We start from the raw sequence: 24,892 nt of genomic DNA on the forward strand, positions 1-24,892 counted from the left end.
GCTGAACAAAAAAAAAATTGAGGTCTAATTAAAACAGGGAAGTACGCAGAAAATTGCTGAAACGTATTCACTATTGCTAATAAATGCTGAGCATGACTATTTCATGTTATTTTGTTAATTAGGAGAGATATGGAGCTCAGAGCCGAGGGAGGAGGAGGATATTAGCCCTATGCAGTCTGTACTTGTTTAGTGTAATCACTGCACAATCAGAGAGAGGAATGTGAGCTGTCTGCTGACAGCTCGCGTCCTGTACAACAGGGTTGCATATGTCAGGAATCTGCAGCAGTTTTCTATGGTATTGTGAATACTGTGGTAGTCTGTCTCTTAATTGTGTGCTGACCTGTGCTAATTTCTGCTTTAGTCTGAACTAGAAACTTGTGCAGGTAGACCTGAAGCAGGTCTATTTGCCCTATTAACCTCCTTGGCGGTATTCCCGAGTGTAGCTCGGGGTAAAATGTCAGTACCAAAAGTGGTAACCCCGAGCTACACTCGGGCTTACCATGCGGCGCTGCATAGGGAGTCCCTGCAGAGCTTACCTTGTCCTTCGCTCCCGCGATGTCCCCTGCAGCGTACCCGGCCATCTCCTCCGGCTGATGCCGGCATCTGGCTTCTGTGTTCCGGTCCCTGTGACGTCGGGACATATGGGCGGCGGCGGGAAATTTGAAAATTTCAAAAATGTCATTTTTTTCCAAACAAATTTTACATAGTAAAACATTGCTGTTTCAACCCATTTCACATACATTTTGTCCTGTGCCCTGCCTGCATTTTGTCTGTTCTTTCTGCCTGGAAACTGAGAAAAGTCCATGACGTCCAAAAAGTGTCCCTTTAGGTCAAAAGCGGGTTTAGACCAGCTAGAGAACAGCGATAGTAAATGAGAACCATTTGCAGAATTGAGCGATAATGATTTGTGGGGAAATTCATCATCAGACACTGAAAACGATTTTGCGACTTTGCTCAGCAATGTGCGAACTTGGCGCTATATTTCAAATTTCAGTGTTTTTGGTTTGATTATATTATTGAATTAAATTTTATTATTATGTTATTATTTTTTATGATTATTTATTACATTATAATTTATGATTTCATGTTTCAAATTTTATCCTACCCGGGTTGTTTAATACACTCTTGTTCGGACAAATTTCAGTGAGTTATTCCTAAATATTACAGCCTAAAATAAAAAAACTACATATTTCCATGCAAAATAATGGTACCGCTTTCAGCACCAAAAATCTGAAATAATCATACCGCCAGGGAGGTTAATATGGTACATGTCACTTCTGGCAGTAATGGCGCACGAAGCTTAGTTAATTCCCTTGATTGTATAGGTACGTTCTAAATGCAGAACAGCTTCCTTTTTTTTTTTTTTTTTTTTTTATGTCAGGGTTGTAAGCACTCACTTGTTAGATGTGAGGCATGTTGTTAATGGAAGTACATGTAGAATTCAGATAGAACTCCAGTCCCAGTGCTGTATAACAGTGGTCTCCAAATTATGGCCCGTGGGTCAGATGCGACCCTTTGATTGCCTTTATCTGACCCTTGGGGCACTTGCTCTCCTACTGATATGAGGCGTTATTCCTCCCACTGACACAAATGATGAGGCACTATTTCTTCCACTGACACCAACTATGGGTTACTTTCTCCCACTGACCCCAATGATGGGGCACTATTCCTTCTGCTGACCCCAACGATGAGGTACTATTCTGCCCTACATAATAGAAACCTCCTGCGCTCTAAGTATGACTGTAGCTAGTAACGGATAAGGCTGCTCACACCTACACCTTATTACCTATAAGTGAAAAAGCTAAAAATATATACAAAAATGGTCTAGCGCCCTTATCGACATATAAATACTATAATAATAATAAATGGTGATCACATCCCTTATAGGATATCCAAGTGAAAAAAATTCAATAAAAACTCAGTGAATATATACTATAAACCAATGGTCTCCACTAGACCAATAGTGATCAACTGTACAAACTGAAGTGCTAATAAATCCAGATCTCAATTGAGATAAGTGAAAAAAACTTGAAAAACAAAAATATGCATAAATGGTGAGACACACATGTGATCCCAGCACTGGGGGATAAATATGTCAATAATAGAGCAAAAAGTGCTCAGTGCTAAAAACACTTCAAATAACGCGTATCATACAAAACTCACATCTAAAACTAAAATGGATGTTAATAATGATGAAAATATAATAAAGAATAATCATATGAATCCCCTAAATGATGAAAAACAATATAAGCAGTACTAAAAAGTCCAACAGAATTATTGTGACACCAGTGTTCCAAAAACATGCAGGTGGTCCTGTGCGTTGCAGCCTCTGGTGATGAATCCAAAAATAGCTAAATTGGCTCCTCACCTCCTTACCGTGACCCTAAAAGGGCCTTATAGCTTTTGGGATCACTTCTGGACCCTCCAAGTACGTATTCCTCTTAACAGTATCCTCCAATGCTGACCAAACCTCGCATCAGGTAATATATATAAGCTTTTCCAGGTCAGGATCACCTCCAAATTCCCCTTTGGTTATAATAAGTGTGACCAGTTCCCACAGGATCCATACAACGAGAGAACCTCCATAGTGTAATATTGTTTATTATTAAAAGTAAAAGGCAATATAAACCATTAAATTCACATTTCAACAGCAGATAGTAAGCTTTTAGAACCTCATGCTATGGGTGTACTTGCATGTACTTGGATATCCTATAAGGGATGTGATCACCATTTTTTATTATTATTATTATTATTATTATTATTATAGTATTTATATGTTGATAAGGGCGCTACACCATTTTTGTAGTATCCTGCCAGCTGACACCAGCAATGAGGTAATATTCGTCTTGCTGACACCTCTGACACAAACAGTGGGGTACTATTCCTTCCACTATTACCAGTGATGGGGCACACTTCCTCCTCCTGCTGGCCAAAGGCGATATGACCAAACTTGAGTCATTGTTTACTCACAATGGTGCTGGGGCATTTTTGACTCCTACTGGCCACAATCCAGCCCCCTAAAGTATGAAGGAAAGTAAACTGGCCCTTTGTTTGGAGACCCCTGCACTAATACCACACTGCATAAATGAGGAAATGATTTAAAGAGAAACAAAATTTAAAGAACTCGTCAGAACTGTAAAAGTGACCATTGTATTTTGTACTTCTATTTTATTTGATATTTAGAGAAAAATATCAGGAACCAAATTTACAGATGTTATTGGGCTTTTGAAACCATTGCCATCAGAGTCGTCATTATTACCAGTGTCGTATCTACATTAATCTGGTGCTTCTCATAACCCGCTTACTTGAGAACAGGATTGTATGAGTGGATCTCCGTTTAAAAAGAAAAAAAAAATTGGGTAGGGTTGATGTTCCTTGTTGTCTTTTTTACTACTATCATAGTTCTTGTATTTCAGGATACATACCACCATCACTGGAGAGAGGGAAATTTGTCTTCAAGTGCTCGTTGTGAAGTCTGCAAAAAAACTTGTGGATCTTCTGAAGTCCTTTCTGGCATGAGATGTGATTGGTGTGGTATTCAGGTATATATCATAGTCAATATTTCTGCTATGGAAATAGGTGATTGCTGAGGCTCTGATTCACTTGTTAAGTTTGTTTTCTAGGTATATCTTTTTTTGTTAAACAGTGCACATAAAATGTTGGCGTTTATGTACACAATGGTGACAAGCTTACAATACATTTGGAGCTAATGACTTGGCATTGGCACCTTCTAACAGGCTAGTTCTATCATAATACCTCCTTTCACCACAAGTAATATTGAAGCATATATAAGGCCTCATACACACAGCTCTTCTGAATGCCTTTCTCCCGGCAGTAGAAAAGCGGTGTTCAAAACATGCGTAAAGCTGAGTTTTTCAAACACGTTTAGGCGCATTTAGATGTGTTCAGGCATTTGATCAGGTCACTGGCCAGAATAGTAACTTATTACACTCAAGCGCTAAACTTGCCTAGCGTTAAGGCACATTTACGTGTGTTAAAGTTCACTGGGCTTTTTTTCTGCCCACATGCTCTTCTCCTGAATCAATTCTTGTGCGTTCAGATTCTTGCCCCTAAATGCCTGTGCCATTACAAGCCCAATGGACAAATAGGTTTACACAGTGGGGTGTTTATGGGCAAAAAAACAAAACTTTGAACGCCTGTAATGTGGGCTTTTTTAGTTGCAGTGTGCATGAGACCTAAAGTGCAAAAATATGTATTGCAGTTTACCAGTCCTTAGATGTGGTGGGTGCATTAATTTTCTTCTTTGTTCCTCTATTTTCACCTGGTGATTTTGACAATAACACTTCCCATCCTAGGGTTACTCTGCTCACTCAGAGAAAAGTTATCAGCTGGCAAAATCAACAAGCATTTTATGTGCACTTTTCAAACAGATATACCATTTGAAAATACTCTTTAAAGGATTAGTTCACCTAAAAAAAACTGTCTATGCAGATAATAGACGTCTGTCCATAAAAAACAAACCGTGCAGCTCTGTCCAAAGTTTAATAATACCCTAGCTATAGGTATAGGCCATTTATGTATCTCGTGAAGCCTGACTGAAAAACTTCCAGGACATTGCTAAGAGAAGCCTAGTGTTACTGCTCAGCTTCACCATCACAGGAACGAGCTCTTTCTCTGAATCAAACCCCCTCAAACGCATGTTCTCTCCTCTGATGCAGTAGCTGTGAGCTCCACGTTTTGAGAGCCTACTCCTCTGATGGTGAAGGTGAGTGGTAACACTAGGCTTCTCTTAGCAACGTCCTAGAAGTTTCCCAGTCAGACTTCATGAGTTGCATAAATAGCCTGTAACAAGGGCATTTTTCAGCTTTGATCAAAGCTGCACTTTTTGATTTCATCTACAGATGCCCCTTATCCACAAAGGCAGTTTGTGAACTAAGACTTTTAATTGCAGTATATTTTAGGCTCCATTCAAAAATCTTGCAACTGCATGATAAGGATCTTTATTTAAGCCATGTGACTTAGATTTCCTTATTTCCCTGTGCTCAATCGAAAATACCTGTTACTTTTTTAAATTAAAGTGGAACTTTAGTCAGAAAGTTGAATCCTGCTAGATCACTTTAGGCTGGCCCCTTTTGCAGGTATAACTATGTAAAACATTACACAGGGCTCGTACACACCATGGTGCAGAGACGTCAGTTTTTCTGCATGCGTTCTGCAAGGGCACAATAAAATCAATTGTTCTGTATGTGCCCTGTTCATACCTCAACACTGGTATCACTTGCAGATTTTTTTCTGCACAGGAGTCTGCAACGTATATAAATATAATTGCAGCACGCATGAAAACTGATGTAAACTGATATCTCTGCAACTGAAATCTGCGCTTCTATTTCCATCAGTTTTTCTGTACGTATGGTGTGAACAAGGTCTTAAAATAAGTGTCTATACTGTTTAAAATCTAGTAATACACTGCTCTGCACATGTTCAGTTTTTCTTTATTTTTAGGCATTTTTAAGGCACTGCAGAATTTGTAGAGGCTGATCTGCTAACAGCCTTAAAGCGGAATTAAACCCCCTTATTCTTTACAGCCAAGGAAGCTGCTTCTGTTTGATTTGCAACTGGCATGGTGCTGCACATATTATCAGTTATGACACCAGCCATTTGATGGTTTGACAGTTTGGTTGAGGACACAAGCAAATGTGACAGCAATTCCAACATTCCAGGAATGTAACTGTTTTTTGAAACTGTTAAATTGATGGGATTAATTCCGCTTTATGATTTACCACTGTTCAGGGGCTTTGGGCTTCAGAAAAATGGCAGCCTCCAGGGAGAAGAAACAGGAGCAATACAGGAGGCAATTTACAGCACACACTAATTTTGGTAGCATTAAGGTGAAATGAATGTTCCTTGCTAAAGAACATTATTTTTTATCAAGTTGTTATGGGTAAGGTTCCGCTTTAAGACTCTCTTTATCATCATGTGTTCGCTTTGTGCAATGAACCTATTGTGTGATAAGTTGTTTATTAGCATTATAGAAAATCATGTTATAAGATGAAATAAGAGTCTGTCTGCCTAAACGCATTTAGGGGAATTTTCTAAGACTGGAACAGACAGAATCTGGAGCAGATGTGCATTGCAACCAATCAGCTTCTCTTTAATTTTTAAAGCTTAATGGAACAAGCTGAAGATAGATAGAATCTGACTGGTTGCCAAGCACAGCTGCTCCATATTCTGACTGCTCCAGTTTTAGTAAACTTTCTCCTTTACATTTGGCTAACATGGGCACTCCAGTTACAAAAAAAGTGTGGTGCTGCACTAGGCCTATTTTGCCTTTCCACAAATTCATGCTTCTATACATTAATGTTCTTTGAAACCTATACACACAAAGCCAGCATGCTCTACAGTGCTATACAATGTAAGGGAATATGGAGCTATAATAAAAATACGCAAACCCTCTTTGTGTGTTGTCATACGTGGCCTATTACTTACAAGCAACACGTGATTTGAACATCAATTGCAACAGTCAGATTCTCTATGGCAGTGTGACATATGCAGCCAGAGGGCAGTAAAGGCAGGCAGTTGAGCTGCAGTTTTACTGCACTGATAGCCTACCCTCAACAGGAACATGCTACTGTACTCATGCCATGGCCACAGCAAAAATTGAACCCCCTGACACACTCAGCAGGCAGTACTGCTGCCAAATGCAACCCATTCAACTTAATATGTCTGGCCTTTTGAGAGTTAAAACCACCAGTGAGGAGGTGGCATTTCTGCTCCCTCTGAAAAATGATCCACCATGAATCATTTAACTACCACAAGTGGTCACTGTCCAACAAAGAGTTTTCTAGTGTGTTGGAAAATCTAAAGGTTAGTGGACACATTTTTTTCTGCGTTGTTGGAAAATATAGAACAAGACATACCCCCTGAGCCAGCAAGGTCCTAGTGTTTCAGCAATATATTAGGTCCGACAATGCGAAGTCTCACATCTGTTCTTTTGGTCAGACTTTTGTTGACCTATTTTCCATTAATTTTTTGAGCACAGAAGTTTTGCCATTTTAAATTTTAGAACAAAGATTTTGGCATAACTTTTACAATGTGCATTTTGTAAGTTATTACACCCACAAAGGTTATCACACCCACAAAACTGTTACTGACCCCTCACCACAACATGTCTCTTAACCAGAGCATTACCTTTTGTTAGATGATATCAAACAAATCTTAGGAAGGTTTGATTTCATGTGAAATTAACTGTCTTCATATCTCCACCTTTGCTTTCCTTTCAGGCACATGCAGCTTGTTATGTAATCCTGAACCACGAGTGCACGTTTGGAAGGTTAAGAAATATGGTACTTCCACCAAACTGTGTTCACTTACAGTCTCGCAACTTTAGTAAACTGCACTGCTTCAGAATATCAGAGAGTCTTCAAACAGAGCAAGGTTTGTATTCATCTGGTCAGCCTGCTTCTCTGTTTTAAAAATGGCTCAGTGCTATTATCCTTTTCTGGCAGTGCTCTTTGCATTCACTTTTATGAGTTTATACTTAACTTTGCTTTTTAATAAAAGGACTTCTCACATTTTCACTCTGTGGTGCATTTACAAGGCTAAAATTTGGATGTGCAATATTATGAAGACATTTTTTTTTAATGTCGTGTACTAAATTATTTATTTCTATAAAATGTAGGAGTAAGGAATTCTGTGATGCTTAGACACATGAAATGGGTCTTTCTTCATTACAGAGGTCAAACTAAGCTCTACATTGGCTTGTTTTACTTTTTTTTTTTTACAGTAAACCCAGTATTAGCTTGGTCTTTAATGAAATTCTATAATATTTTACAAATACAATATACACTGTTCAGCCGTAACTTTATTACCACCCACCTTATATTGAGTAGGGCCTCCTTTTGCTGCTAAAACAGACCTGACCTGTCACGGCAAGGATACCACTAGACCTCTGATGGTATGCTATGGTATCTGGCACCAAGCTGTCCGTAACATATCCTTTAAGTCCTGTAAATTGAGAGGTGGGGCCTCCATGGATTGGACTAGTTTTTACCAGCACATCACACAGATGCTCAGTTGAAGATCTGGAGACCAAGTCAACACCTCAAACTCGTTGGTGTGTTCCTCAAACCATTCTTGAGCCATTTTGCAGTGTGACAGGGTGCATTATCCTGATGAAAGAGTCCACTGCCATCAGGGAATACTGTTTCCTTGGTTACTGTCAAAGTAATATCCACATGAATGGCAGGACCCAAGATTTCCCAGCAGAATATTAGCCAAAGTATCACACTGCCACTGCCAGCTTCTTTCAATATTGCATCCTGGTGCCATCTCTTCCCCAGTTTCCCAGGTAACGCACGTGCACCCAGCCATCCAAAGAAAACATGTAGAACATGTTTATTTGCTGCCCAATTTATCCTATTGACTTTCCAATGCCATTTTAATCAATAACCATGACTTATTGGGATTATATATACAGTGCATTCAGAAAGTATTCAGCCCCCCTTCACTTTTTTTCAATGTTTTTATGTTGCAGTCTGATATTAGTTTAAATTCATTTTTTCTCATTGAACTACACTTAGTACCCCATAATGACAACGTGAAAACAGAATTTTAGAAATAGAGTATATGGGTGTGTGTATGGGTGTTTATATGTGTGTGTATATATGTATATGTGTATATATATATATATATATATATATATATATATGTATATGTATATGTGTATATATATATATATATATATATATATATATATATATATATATATAAATTAAGTATTTGAATTTGATCCCCTGCTGATTTTGAATGTTTGCCCACTCACAAAGAAATGATCAGTCTAAAAATCGATTGGTAGGTGTATTGTAACACTGAGAGACAGAATAGCCACAAAAGTCAACAGAAATGCATGTCTAACAAATTATGCACTGATTTGCATGTTCATGAGGGAAATAGGTATTTGATCCCCTTCACAAACATGACTTAGTACTTGGTGGCAAATCCCTTGTTGGCAATAACAGAGGTCAGACGTTTCCTGTAGTTGGCCACCAGGTTTGCACACATCTCAGGAGGGATTTTGGCCCACTCCTCTTGGCAGATCCTCCAAGTCTTTACGGTTTGGTGGCTGACATTTGGCAACTCAAACTGTCAGCTCCCTCCACAGATTTTCAATTGGATTAAGGTCTGGAGACTGGCTAGGCCACTCCATGACTTTAATGTGCTTCTTCTTGAGCCACTCCTTTGTTGCCTTGGCCGTGTGTTTTGGGTCATTGTCATACTGGAACACCCATCCATGACCCATTTTCAGTGCCCTGTCTGAGGGAAGGTTTTCACCCAAGATTTGACGGTACATTTCTCCGTCCATCGTCCCTTTGACATGGTGCAGTTGTCCTGTCCCCTTAGCAGAAAAACACCCCCAAAGCAGAATGTTTCCACCATCATATTTGACAGTTGGGATGGTGTTCTTTGGGTCATAGGCAGCATTCCTCCTCCTCCAAACACGGCGAGTTGAGTTGATGCCAAAGAGTTCGATTTTGGTCTCATTTTACCACAATCCTTTCAACCAGTCGTCCTCTGCATCATTCAAATGTTCAGTGGCAAACTTCAGACGGGCCTGAATATATGCTATCTTGAGCAGAGGGACCTTGCCAGCACTGCAGGATTTCAATCCTTGTCGGTGTAGTGTGTCACCAATTGTTTTCTTGGTGACTGTGGTCCCAGCTGCCAGGAGAACATTGACAAGATCCTTATGTGTAGTTCTGGGATGATTCCTCACTGTTCTCATGATCATTGACACTCCACGAGGTGAGATCTTGCATGGTGACCTAGGGAGACTGACAGTTTTTTTTGTGTTTCTTCCATTTGCGAATGATTGCACCAACTGTTTCACCTTTTCACCAAGCTGCTTGGTGATCGTTTGATAGCCCAGTCCAGCCTTGTGTAGGTCTACAATCTTGTCCCTGTCATCCTTGGACAGCTTTTTGGTCTTTGCCATGGTGGAGAGTTTGGAATCTGATTGTTTGATTGCTCCTGTGGACAGGTGTCTTTTATATAGGTAACAAAATGAGATTAGCAGCACTCCCTTTAAGAGACTGCTTCTAATCTCATCTGGTTACCTGTATGAAAGACACCTGATAGCCAGAAATCCTGCTGAATGATAGGGGATCAAATACTTATTTACCTAATGAACATGCAAATCGGTGCATAATTTGTTAAACATGTATTTCTTTAGAATTTTTTGTTGCTGTTCTGTCTTTGTGTTACAATACACCTACCATTTTGATTTTTAGACTGATCATTCCTTTGTGGGTGGGCAAACAATCAAAATCAGCAGGGGATCACATACTTATTTCTTTCACTGTGTGCTGTGTGTTTATATGTATATGTGTGTGTGTATGTGTTATTTATTTATATATATATATATATATATATATATATATATATATATATATATATATATATATATGTTTATTATTATTATACAGGATTTATATAGTTTAGCCAACAGTTTGCTCAGCGCTTTACAATATAGCAGAAGACAATACAGTAACAATACAAGAGGGATTTGAGGGCCCTGCTCCTTGGAGTTTACAATCTAGGAGGGAGGGGCTAGTGGTACAAAAGGTAGTAACTGTGGGGGATGGACTGCTTGGAAGAGTAGAAGATTCCAGTATTAGATGAGGGCAGGATATGCTTCCCTGAAGAGAGAGATTTTCAGAGATCGCCTAAAAGTGAGCAGAGTAGGCGATAGTGTGAGAATTTTGCTCAATAAAACTGTAATGTGCTCAGATAAACAAATATATACAGTCCATTCACATTAAGTCCATAATAAAGTGAATATATTCTCTGCTTTGTGCCAATGTAACTATTATCCAGTAGCCACCACTTATGTTCCCAGTCACCATTCACACCATCTGCTCATCTGTAGTACCTATAGTGTAGATAGATCACCATGCACCTTGGCCTTTTTAATTGGGGATTTCACCATCTCCTCCAGAGTCAACCAAATTTACCAACTACGCCCTCCTCTCCCACCAAATGTCAGGTTCCAGGTGCAGGATGAAACTTTTCCAGTTCACATTTATTGCTCAAGAACAATAAAAAGTATCATTGTGCACTATATTTAAACAACTTCTTTTATTAAAAAACAAATGAAAACCATTCACAAGTGTAGAATACACCCAAACAGTGCACTTTGGTAGGTTTGCTTCAAAATATCTACAGAAATTTTAAAGTGTGTCAGTTGACACACACAGCCTGGCTTGGGCTCGAGCCTACACAAGTGCCCCCATAACGGGTGGCTTGCTATCGGGGCAATCAGAAAAGGGAAGAGGCCAGGAGCATTAGTTGGGGACCCCAGAAAAGAAGGATCGGGGTTGCTCTTGCAAAACAATTACACAGAGCAGGTAATTGTAACATTTTTTTTATTTAAAAAAAACCCTTTACAATCACTGTAATGTACAGTAGGTGTAAAAATAGATATTAGGGGTACTTAGAAACTGTGCAACAAGAGATGCATAGAAGTGTTCATCGTTTTCTATAATTTTAGGCAGGCAGTTTTCTTTTATCTTGTACAATTGTGTAGCTTGTAGAGGTATTGAAATATTTATTTTTATTTTGACAGATGAAGACAATGAAACAGATGGAATAACACAAGGTTCAGTAAAAGAAACTCCCACATCTAATGATTCAAGTACGTATTGCATAATTATCAGGCTGAAACGAATATTGGAATAAGTAAGGAGCTATATGTGTTTTAGCAGTTTAATGAAAACATAACCCTTTAAATACAATAACTTTTTTCTCAGAGCATATGTTAAAAGCTGTCTAAGAGACCGTCTGAGCTCCACCTGCCTCGTCCTGTGCTCACCGCAGTCTGAGTGGAAGAGCCCACCTGCTCCTTATAGAGATTTTTGAGCCTTACTAGCAGCCTTGTGTGCGTGCACATGTGTTTGTCCATTTTACTGAGCCCAACGCTTCTAAACAGTAATGCTTGGAACAGCCAAGGCATAGCTAGATGCAAGAACTATTCAGTCAGAGTATCTTAAAGCCAGTGCAGCATGTAAGTTTAAGCATCCATGTGCCTCCCTTTTAGCAATAAAATAAAATGGGTTTCTTTTGTAAAGTACATCTGTCATGAACTCAGACAAAATTTAAGCATGTTGTTACTATATGTAGAGGTTATTTTCTGGGAAAGCACTACTACTACTCATAATATTGCAGGCCTGATAGTGAGGTTTTGGGAAGAGTTTAACATTTTGTTAGGAATGTGCATCTACAATCATAAAGAGATTGCACACATTTAAACTGAATGGGGGGGGTGTGCCAGGAAAAAGCCTTAGCTGTTCCAAAAGAACATTTGAGAGAGACTGTAGCTTGCCATTAAACATAAAGCAAAGACAAGGCCTTCTGGAACAATGTAATATTAATAGATGTTATTATTGTGAGCTTAATCATTCAAATAACCTTACTACAAAGTAGCAGCAAAAAATATTATAAATAATTCGTAACACTAAATTACAGTGGACATGCATGCCAAAAACACCTGTTTCAGTGACTTCTACAAAACAACTCTAATAAATAAAATTTCTGAAAGTGCTTCACTCTTCAAAGTCTAAACTTAAAAGTCATATCTTTGATGTCCACATAGCAAACAAAAAAGAACCAGCCTGGTGTTTTTTCTCCCCTATACTTAATAATTGAATTGATTCTATCATGTATAATTTATAATCAGCGCGTAAATTGATATGTCAAATTTGTATCACCAGCACAAATTATGAGATATAACTATATTAATAGAATATTAAGGTTCATATCCATTTGTGACTTCCAAACTCATAATAAAAAATTAGTTGTCCAGCAACAGTAGCCTGTCACAACTGCAGTAAAAATGTTTCTTAATACAAACAAAATCTACCCAAATGTGAGTTGGTATGGTCCAATTTATTTAGTAATAATTCCTTCAAGAGTAGCCATATGAGCTTATTCCAATAAGCCCAGCAAAACGGTCATTAGCTAGATGCAGAGTTTTATATATTGATCTACCGAATAGAAAACTGCCCTAAATGTGAAATCAATGCTTGAAGGTCCATGGCAGTCATTTCCACAGCTTGACAGAAATAGATAATCCAGTTTATGAACTGTACAGTTTCAACAGAAGCTCATAAATATTACTCGTTTCCTATGTTAAGGTATATTGTTTCTCTGAGTGTCATCTAAGGGGACATGTATTAGCTGGAAAATCTTGCACGATGTTTTCCCAAATAAACAAGTGGCTTGTAGCAGTCATGTGCTATCCCAATTCCTATTAGTTTGCTGATACATGCCAGCTGCCTCCCCTGCACCTTCTACAGCTAAATAAGATGGTTCTAGCTCCCTTGCTGACTGGGAGTCCATGCTGTGTGGTGAAGCACAGGATTCTACATTTGAATGGATAAGGGGTTGAAAGTTTCTCTTTACTAGCTTGTATAGTGGGTATCCAAATCCAAAAGTGTATTTTTTTTATTTTTTTTTTTGCCGTGAACCCTGGTTTGGGCAAAATGGTTCAGGCATGACTAACAGCGAACCAGTTATGTCTTTTATGTCTTTCAGTGACAATTAATACGCTTAGCATAGGTAAGGCAAGATGCCCTTACTATCCAGACTCCCAAAGACAGTGAGAAGCATTTTTTAAAGCGATATTTTTAAAAAATGTCTTCTCTGAAAGGAAAAGTATGAATTTTTTTTTTTTTTTTCCTCCCTCACTGCTAAACGGCGTAGGGGAAGTTTTTCTATTGCTTTTCTTTAAGGGGGGGAGCCTTTATAATTTTTTTTTTCTTTTTTTTTTTTTTACCTTTATTCGCCAAATGCCTCTCTGATTTATGCTTTATTAAAACCAAGGCACCTTTCACACGGGCATCATTCATTCAGTCACATTTTTGCTAAGAAAATTTGATTCAATTTATATCAGTTAACATCCATCTTCGTTTAGTTCCGTTCCGTTTTACATCAGTTTAACCTCTGTTTACATTAGTTTTTCACCTATTTACATCCTTTTTTTTTTTTTTTGTCCACTTCCATTTTTTAAACAAAACAAAAATGCAGACTTGTCCCATTTAAAAAAAAGCAGACCTGGGGGGGCTCATGCACTACATGCTACGTGTCGGGTTCTCCACGCTGTGGTTCCGCTCTTACCAGGGCTTACCGCCACTACTGCTAGGCCAGCGATACTTTTCAGAGACACAGATTCTTCACACCCTTGTACCCGAGAGCCTGTATTTTCCTTCCACCTGCAAGAAGACCCGTGGAGGCGCTCATAAATCCCTCACTACCTATCTGCTATGGCATGGCACAAAATGGTGCCTCCACTCCTCCATCTCCTCGCCCACCGCTATCACTGGAGCCAGAATTAGAACCTTCACCAGTCTGGACACTATGTATTCTAAACTTGCAGCTTAATTTCAACTTGAGCTGCACAGAACAACAAATGCACTCTCACAAGAACTGACTGAACTTGGTACTCGTACAGACCGCCTTGAGACCAAGCATGATGAGCTCAACCTGGCTTATAATGAGCTTTCTAGGGAGCACAAGTCCCTTTCTAATGCTTTTACTCTGCTTCATGCTCAAGTGGAGGATTTGGATAATGGGCACCAGCACAACAATTTACATATCAGAGGGGTTCCAGAAACTATTACCGAACTAACCCCAGCCATGTAAAAACTCATCTTTATTGCCTGACCATGACACCTTAGCTTTTCTATGTGATCGCATTCATAGAGCATTGCGTCCTAAACCACCAATGTCTCCAAGAGACATTATACTGTGTATGAAAGATTTTCTGGTTTAAGAAGATATCCTAAGAGCCTTCAGAAACTCTCCTCCTATCTCTCTGGATGGTCACGCTCTTCAAATCTATCCTGATAATTCTTCTGCCACACTCGACCGCAGGCGCAAAATGAAGGAAGTTACATCTGTCCTGACAGCTGCAAAGATCCGCTACTATTGGGGATTCCCATTCAAGCTGCCGATTCCGCACAATGGCTCTACATATGTGGCCACTACTTTGCTGGAAGGGAAGGATATCCTTGTTAAACTGGGCCTTCTGGAACATGAAGTAATCCCTCGACCACCTTGTACCCCTCGTCTATCATCTATATGGAGCACTCCTTCCCCCAGGCAAGACAGGCGAAGAGTTCAGCATGCCGTCTGACATTGTTTATTTTTTATTTTTTCACCTGCACGGTGAATTTACTAAGTTATTGATCTCCAGCTGCCACCTGGCGGTATCAGTCATACACCTAGAGATGAATTTTAATATAGCTATCACTTCCTTTATTCAGGGTACTTGGGTCTATGCAAGTAATATTTTATTGTTTTTCTCTTAGGCATAATACAGGCACAGGTATACAGTCAGGTCCATAAATATTGGGACATCGACACAATTCTAACATTTTTGGCTCTATACACCACCACAATGGATTTGAAATGAAACAAACAAGATGTGCTATAACTGCAGACTGTCAGCTTTAATTTGAGGGTATTTACATTCAAATCAGGTGAACGGTGTAGGAATTACAACAGTTTGCATATGTGCCTCCCACTTATTAAGGGATCAAAAGTAATGGGACAATTGGCTTCTCAGCCGTTCCATGGCCAGGTGTGTGTTATTTCCTCATTATCCCAATTACAATGAGCAGATAAAAGGTCCAGAGTTCATTTCAAGTGTGCTATTTGTATTTGGAATCTGTTGCTGTCAACTCTCAAGATGAGATCCAAAGAGCTGTCACTATCAGTGAAGCAAGCCATCATTAGGCTGAAAAAACAAAACAAAAACCCATCAGAGAGATAGCAAAAACATTAGGCGTGGCCAAAACAACTGTTTGGAACATTCTTAAAAAGAAGGAACGCACCGGTGAGCTCAGCAACACCAAAAGACCCGGAAGACCACAGAAAACAACTGTGGTGGAAGACCGAAGAATTCTTTCCCTGGTGAAGAAAACACCCTTCACAACAGTTGGCCAGATCAAGAACACTCTCCAGGAGGTAGGTGTATGTGTGTCAAAGTCAATAATCAAGAGAAGACTTCACCAGAGTGAATACAGAAGGTTCACCACAAGATGTAAACCATTGGTGAGCCTCAAAAACAGGAAGGCCAGATTAGAGTTTGCCAAACGACATCTAAAAAAGCCTTCAAAGTTCTGGAACAACATCCTATGGACAGATGAGACCAAGATCAACTTGTACCAGAGTGATGGGAAGAGAGAGTATGGAGAAGGAAAGGAACTGCTCATGATCCTAAGCATACCAGCTCATCAGTGAAGCATGGTGGTGGTAGTGTCATAGCGTGGGCATGTATGGCTGCCAATGGAACTGGTTCTCTTGTATTTATTGATGATGTGACTGCTGACAAAAGCAGCAGGATGAATTCTGAAGTGTTTCGGGCAATATTATCTGCTCATATTCAGCCAAATGCTTCAGAACTCATTGGACGCCGCTTCACAGTGCAGATGGACAATGACCCAAAGCATACTGCAAAAGCAACCAAAGAGTTTTTTAAGGGAAAGAAGTGGAATGTTATGCAATGGCCAAGTCAATCACCTGACCTGAATCCGATTGAGCATGCATTTCACTTGCTGAAGACAAAACTGAAGGGAAAATGCCCCAAGAACAAGCAGGAACTGAAGACAGTTGCAGTAGAGGCCTGGCAGAGCATCACCAGGGATGAAACCCAGCGTCTGGTGATGTCTATGCGTTCCACACTTCAGGCTGTAATTGACTGCAAAGGATTTGCAACCAAGTATTAAAAAGTGAAAGTTTGATTTATGATTATTATTCTGTCCCATTACTTTTGGTTCCTTAATAAGTGGGAGGCACATATGCAAACTGTTGTAATTCCTACACCGTTCACCTGATTTGAATGTAAATACCCTCAAATTAAAGCTGACAGTCTGCAGTTAAAGCTCATCTTGTTCGTTTCATTTCAAATCCATTGTGGTGGTGTATAGAGCCAAAAATGTTAGAATTGTGTCGATGTCCCAATATTTATGGACCTGACTGTATATGGATATTCTTGTTTTGGCTTTTATTGACCTAGAAATGCTGATGCAACCCCCCCCCCCCCCCGCTCTAGTCCGTGTATGTTTGTTTTTCACATACGGTTTACCAAGTCATGTTCATCTGGACTCTGTTGGTCCATGTTCTTAGCTGTCTCTATCTGTGGACACCTCGGACTGGGTCAAGTTCGGGACTATTTGGTCCTTTGGTTTATGGTGTACTTCTCGGGTTCTCTTTTTTTACCTGTCCCTAGTAAATATATATATATAATATTTTTTTTTTATAATGTTTTGTCTTTTTTGCACTGCCCTTTTCCTGGCGCTTTTATCTTGTTACTCGGTTTTTGTTTTTTTTTCTTCAAGCTTACCATATGGATATTACCATTTGTTGGATTTCACATCATTTATCTGGGTATATTCTAACATGTTTATTATTATCTAAGGTGGCTCCTCCTCTATCTATCTCTACTACCAACCTTTAGATCCAGGTTTACTTATAGACACCTTCTCATCCGTTTATTTTGGATAGGTGATGGCTGTGGTTCGAAAATCTCGGTGACATTCTCCGCCATGCTCCATTTATATGGTATACTTTACTTATGCTATGTTATCATGACTATCTCTTGTATCTCACATAACATTCAGGGATTTAGTTCCCCTCATAAGCGCAAGAAAGCTTTCCTACATTGTAAACATTTGGGAGCGAAGGTATTAATATTACAGGAGACAGACTTTTCGACGCATAGCCATCTGCAGTTCTTTCACAAATCTTTTAACCAGTCTTATTACACATTGTTCTCTTCAAAAAGTAGAGAAATAGCCATCTTTATCCATCACTCGGTCTCCTTTTGATATGCAAAATATTTATCGTGACCCCGAAAGCAGATTTATTATAGTCAAGAGTTTGATAGCTGGTCGTAAAGTGACTTTTGCAAATCTTTATGCTCCTCATGACTCCCAAGCCTCCTTCTTTACTTAATTTTTCTGTATTTTGCATCAATATTAATCTCATATACTTCTAGGAGGGGACTTTAATTCTGTTGCTAATCCATCCTTGGATAGAAGCTTTCACACTACCTCCTCCAAAATATTCCCTTAATCCCTTTCTAAACTTCTTCATACTACACAATTAGTAGACTCCTGGTGTGCTCATAATATGGGAGCTAGGAAATATACATTCTTCTCACATCCTCATGGCGCATTCGCCAGGTTTTTGTACACCCATTGTCCTAGCGAACTCTATTAAAGCACATATTTACCCATGTCCATGGTCGGACCATCAGATTACTTTCTTTTCCACAAAATGTATTTGTTTATCTGATACCCCCTTTTTCTGGGGTTTGAACTATTCCCTCATCTTGGAGCTGGACACCCGCCAGGAAATTGCTTCACTAATTGAAGAATATTTTCAATTGAACTGTACCCCTGACATGTCTCTTTCCACTCTATGGGCTGTCCACAAAGCGGTATTGAGAGGCCACTTAATTAGACTAGCAGCAGCCCGAAATAAACAAAGATGGCAGACGTTATTCACTTGGAGTGTCTATACAAATTACATTTCCTCAATCCATCAGACTCGCATCTACAATTGATCTCACAGAAGAGGTTGGAGTTGAATACCCTGTTACCCTCGAAGACAGAAAAAGCTCTCCGTTGGTCTAAGGCTAGATTTTTACTCCACAGTAACACATCATCTGCAATGTTTGCTCACAAACTTACCCAATCTTTGCGGCCACCCCATGTATATAAGCTTAGGGACTCATAGGGTAATATTGTTACCTTGCCCTTTAGAAGTCCACCGCATTTTTGAACAATTTTATTCCTCTATTTTGGCTTAACCTTCCTCTCCCCCTTCAAACTCATTAGGCTCCTGGTTATACTGCTTATCTCTACCTACTTTATCCTCTTCTCAGAAGTCTACTCTTAATGCCCCCTGCACAGAAGAGGAAATAGTTTGTGTTATTAAATCTCTTAAAAGATCTACTGCTCCAGGCCCAGATGGGTTCTCCACCATGTATTATAAACATTTCTCCTCCCTAATAGCTCAAAAATTATCAATGTTGTTTGATCACATTATGGTAGGTAACTTATTGCCTAAGGAGATGTTGCTAGCCAAAATGTCTCTCCTCCTGAAGCCAAATAAAGGCCACTTACATCCTCAAAATTATAGATCTATATCTGTCATCAATAATGACTTAAACATTTTTAGTAGGGTTCTAGCTGATAGATTGGCCTCTATTATTTCAACTCTAACCTCTCCTGCTCAATCTGGTTTTATACCACATAGATTGGTAACCAATCTGATGTTATCAGTGATTAATGTTCTACAGGATGCCAATTTATCTTCAAAAGAGGTATTACTACTTAGTCTTGATATTAACAAGGCATTTGGCCGTGTCCATTGGTCATTCCAGTCCCTTCCCTATCTTGGAGTACATTTAACCCCCAGTATTTAATCTGTTTTCCAGTTTAACTATCTCCCTTGTGTTACTCGCATCCATAATGCCCTTAAACAGTGGAAATTTTTCCCAATATTTTTAGGGAGAATAACGGCGGTTAAAATGAATTCCCTACATAAATTGTTATACAGGTGTAACTCGGTTTACAAACGCCTTGGTTAACGTAATTTTTGGTTTATGAATGAAAATCCTTTGAAAATAATGCCTCAATTTACGAATTTGTAACTAATTTTTTTCGCAATACGAAGTGTATGTCGGTGCCGATTTTCAAATACAATTGCCAGCTTTTTTTTTTTTTTCTTCACTATAGCTCACAGAGCTGTCACTTTCCCCAGAGTTAAAGGAAGCTTTGTTTCTTTTATGAAACTAAAAGGAAACATTGTTTCTTTTAACTTGGGGTAATAAACTAAAAAGAAACTTTCTCTTTTAGCTGGGAGGAAAGTGACAGTTGAATCTCTGAGCTATAGTGAAGAAAAAAAAAAAAGCGGTAATTACATTTAAAAACTGGCACCATAATAAATAAAACGGCTTGGGGTCCCCCCTCCCATCCATACCAAGCCCTTTGGGTCTGGTATGGATTTTGAGGGGAACTCCCTCTCCAAATGCAAAAAAAAAATGGCGTGGGGGTCCCCCCCCCCCCCCCAAAATCCATACCAGACCCTTATTCGAGCATGCAGCCTGGCAGGTCAGGAAAGGGGGGAGGGGATGAGTGCCCCCCCCTCCACTTGAACCATACCAGGCCACATGCCCTCAACATGGGGGGGTGCTTGTCCCCTTTCCGATAAGCCCCCTGCCCGCAGACCCCCACAACCACCAGCCAGGGTTGTGGGGAAGAGGCCTTTGTCCCCATCAACATGGGGACAAGGTGCTTTGGTGCCCCAAAGCACCCAAATTAAAGACTGTTCCCCAACTCGAACGTCTACACTGTCTTCAAATTAGACATTTTTTTGCTTCTAAATATGCCCTTACCCCTACATCTCCTAAAACATTTATGAGCGTTTTTGTAGTTTAGCACCTAGAGGTAAAGGCCTGATTTCAGATATTTGCAGTCTATCAAATGTGCGATCACTTCTGACTCCCTCTACTATAAATCCAAATGGGAAGAGGAATGTGCTCTACAATGCACTCCACAAGATTGCGATACAAGAATAGACAATCTCCATGCCTGTACACGTTCCTTCTCTGTTCTAGAGACAGCAATTACCCCTGTGTGTAATCACGCTATCTTCCCTAATTCCTCACCTCTTTGTTTTCAAGAATGTTTAGTTCAAGGCACACTTTATCATATGTTTTGGACCTGTCCAATATTACAACCAATTTGGCTTAAGGTTTCTGATATTGCTACCAAAATTCTGGGGCAATCTCTTCAGTTGACCTCCTCTTTGTCTATTGCTTGATCCTATTCCGGGAGTGACTCGGCATGAACGTCTTATACATACTGTACTATTTGTGTTGTGACTATTTGGACTATAGCCCTACAATGGTAATCCACTGTAGTTCCATTCTCTCTCATTATTGATGGAGTTGATTCTATTATGCTTATGGATTGCATACACCATATGTTATTTGACACAATGCACCTTGTTGATGCCAAAAGGATCAACTGGAAATTTTCCCGTTCCTCTTTTCTATTAAAATGGATGGATGTATAGTTATATGGCTATTTTTTTGTGTACTCTGATTCATCTACTTCATATGTAAGACTCATATTATTTATGTTACTTTGTACATTACTGTTGCTGGCCCTTTGGGTCATTTGTACTAATTTTATACCTTCAATAAAATTAGTTTGTAAAAAAAAAAAAAGACCTGAACAAAAGTCCATGAAAACATTATGTAAACGAGCGACGTCCGTTTACCTCTGTTCACCCATAGGAATGCATTGCTGTCCGTTTTTATGCGTCAATAGATGGGTGAAAAACAGACAGACTGAACGCTTACATGAATAAAACTCCTGGCCCAGATGGCATCCATTTCTGCATAATAATAGATTTAGGCTCAAAACTGATCCACTATGTTTGTTTTTTTTCTTAAACATTTGTTTTTAGATGGGACAGTCCCAAAAGGCAGACATAGGACAGGTATTGTGTCATTATTTATGTAGGGTATCTGGGGTCCGCCAGTCAAGCCAGGCTGTGTAAATTTAAAGGTTAGTGTTCTGTTTAGATTTTACTAAATCATTAGATATCATTTCTTATAATAGCCTTGTATGCAAGTTGAGAGTAATGACGAAAAATCTTTTTAACCATGGATGGCAGACTGACAAGAGGCAGTGAATCAGGGGAACAAAGTATAGTTAGCAATGGTGTAGTACATGGAATGTTGATGGGCCCACTGCTCTTGAATATATTTATTAATGATCTGGTAGGTTAAATAGTAATGTCATATTTTTCTGGTAGCACAGAGGATGTATAATTATTAAAATGCAGAAGCATTACATATTATGTGGCAGCATTTGTGGCAAAACGGCAAATAATTTCACCTCACTTTGGCAATGGAAATAGCATTGTGCCCATACATTTAAATGAACGTGTAAAAGCAGCACAGTGCATGAAGTTTTGGAATGTTTAAAAGACACATTAAAACATGCAGTTCTGTAATAGTATTGCCTCTGCATTAATCACTTGTAGGGCCACACCTAGAACATTCAGTTTCTGGACACCACATTGAAAATAAGAGGACATAGTAGTTTTGCAGAGGGTTCAGAGTTTGGTAACTATATTAATAAAATGGATGGAACAGTTTGCTTACAATTACAGATTAGAAAAATAGGTATTGTTCACTTTGGGGAAAACAAAGATGTCCTAGGCAAAATAAATTATAAGGTGGGAGGAACTAGAACCAAGTACAGTGGGGATCAAAAGTTTGGGCACCCCAGCTAAAAATTTGTATTAATGTGCATAAAGAAGCCAAGGAAAGATGGAAAAGTCTCCAAAAGGCATCAAATTACAGATTAGACATTCTTATATGACAACAAAAGTTAGATTTTATTTCCATCATTTACACTTTCAAAATAACAGAAAACAAAAAAATGGCGTCTGCAAAAGTTTGGGCACCCTGCAGAATTTATAGCATGCACTGCCCCCTTTGCCAAGCTGAGACCTGCCAGTGTCATGGATTGTTCTCGCTCACAAAGCTGGAGAAGGCTATAAGAAGATAGCAAATCGTTTTCAGATGTCAATATCCTCTGTTCGGAATGTAATTAAGAAATGGCAGTCATCAGGAACAGTGGAAGTTAAAGCAAGATCTGGAAGACCAAGAAAAATATCAGACAGAACAGCTCGCAGGATTGTGAGAAAAACAATTCAAGACCCACGTTTGACTGCACGATCCCTCCAGAAAGATCTGGCAGACACTGGAGTTGTGGTACACTATTCCACTATAAAGAGATACTTGCACAAATATGGTCTTCATGGAAGAGTCATCAGAAGAAAACCTCTTCTACGTCCTCACCACAAAAATCATCGTTTGAACTTTGCAAATGAACATATAGACAAGCCTGATGCATTTTGGAAAAACGTTCTGTGGACCGATGAGGTTAAAATTGAACTTTTTGGCCGGAATGAGCACAGGTACATTTGGAGAAGAAGGGGCACAGAATTTAATGAAAAGAACCTCTGTCCAACTGTTAAGCTTGGGGTTGGATCAATCATGCTTTGGGGTTGTGTTGCAGCCAGTGGCACAGTGAACATCTCACGAGTAGAAGGAAAAATGGATTCAATAAAATTTCAGCAAATTTTGGATGGTAACTTGATGCCATCTGTGAAAAAGCTGAAGTTAAAGAGAGGATGGCTTCTACAAATGGATAATGATCCTAAACACACCTCGAAATCCACGGGGGATTACATCAAGAGGCGTAAACTGAAGGTTTTGCCATGGCCTTCACAATCTCCTGACCTCAACATAATTGAAAATCTATGGATAGACCTTAAAAGAGCAGTGCGTGACAGACAGCCCAGAAATCTCAAAGAACTGGAAGACTTTTGTAAGGAAGAATGGGCAAAGATACCTCAAACAAGAATTGAAAGACTCTTGGCTGCCTACAAAAAGCATTTACAAGCTGTGATACTTGCCAAAGGGGGCAGTACAAGATATTAACTCTGCAGGGTGCCCAAACTTTTGCAGACGCCATTTTTTTGTTTTCTGTTATTTTGAAAGTGTAAATGATGGAAATAAAATCTAACTTTTGTTGACATATTATAAGAATGTCTAAGCTGTAATTTGATGCCTTTTGGAGATTTTTCCATCTTTCCTTGGCTTCTTTATGCACATTAATACAAATTTTTAGCTGGGGTGCCCAAACTTTCGATCCCCACTGTATAAGATGTTTGAAGGTATCAGAGGCCAACAGCTGTGCTTGTAGCTCTTTAAGAAAGAAAAGCGTTGCCTCATCACTGGAAAAGTAAGCAATAAATCTCTTCTTGTGCAGATTGTTTGTGTTTGAATTTATTCACTTTAGCTTTTAAATGATATGTAAGAGTTTTGGGAGTATGAGAAAGTACCATAAAAAAACATAGTATTAAAAGTATAGCTGTAGGCTCACTAGCTGCTGCCTGGAATTGTGTAAAGTCTTCCAATAATTGTGCCTATTTTAATGATTATACACTGATTTCCTGAGAAACCTTAATTGGTGAAACCGCATTACATTCCGATTTTAATCTGGCACTTGCTTGTTTAGTATACTCTTGGCACCCTAAATGACTGGCAGCATGTCCTGCCAACATACGAGACTACATCAACAAGGGAGGTGAAATTATAATACATAGGTAGGTATGACTAGACTGCAGTTTGAAAGCCAATAGCCATACAAAACTGTGGGGAAATCCCTTGAATTTGACATGATTTATGATACTGCGTAGGTTTGCTGTTTCTTTTGGCCTTTTTGGGAGATGCTATACTTTAGAAAGCAATTAAAAAATCTTTGAAAATTCATACAAAATGGTGTGAAATATTCCATACCAGCTAATCCCATTTCAATAAAGGCTTTTATTGTTTTTATCACTGGTGGTGCTTGCTGAATTCCAGAAAATCTTTTTATATAAAGGGATAATTTACCATCTGGCTGTGAATAAAGTATAAGAAGTGCAACAGAAAAGGATACAGTAATTGTATGTGATTTTACTTTTTGTAACAAGAAATAAAGTTAAAATTATAAATATCTGAAGGGTTAAAGATAGAATTTTAGTTCAGTCATCCTATCACTTCTCATCTCCTGCAAACCTATCTGAAAGCCTTTGAAGTAGGACATTTTTCCTTCTATGAATGAAGCTATGATAACTTCAGTTCCCAAACCTGGCAAGAATATAGATTGTTAATCCTATATCTTTTAAATGGAGGTGTTAAAAAATTCAATACAGTCAGGAACATACTACTTTCCAGAGAGGAGTACTCTTACCAATGCTAGGTGGTTGTACTTCAATATATTTAAAGCCTAGCAAGAAC

The 24,892-nt window shown here is 39.0% G+C and overlaps 1 protein-coding gene across 1 annotated transcript in view; it reads left to right on the forward strand.

Annotated features, from left to right (window-relative positions):
* Positions 1-24,892, forward strand: part of DGKQ (diacylglycerol kinase theta) — a 278,163-nt gene that overhangs the window by 138,383 nt on the left and 114,888 nt on the right. Inside the window, exons 5-7 of the mRNA XM_089670873.1 lie at positions 3,417-3,542; positions 7,242-7,395; positions 11,582-11,650. Coding sequence (XP_089526999.1) covers positions 3,417-3,542; positions 7,242-7,395; positions 11,582-11,650 — 349 coding nt within the window. The remainder of the gene's footprint in view (positions 1-3,416; positions 3,543-7,241; positions 7,396-11,581; positions 11,651-24,892) is intronic.

This window comes from Staurois parvus, unplaced genomic scaffold (genome assembly GCF_062004578.1).
Source record: "Staurois parvus isolate SC_StPar_1 unplaced genomic scaffold, SC_StPar_1.0 ptg000096l, whole genome shotgun sequence".
Classification (NCBI taxonomy): Eukaryota; Metazoa; Chordata; class Amphibia; order Anura; family Ranidae; genus Staurois; species Staurois parvus.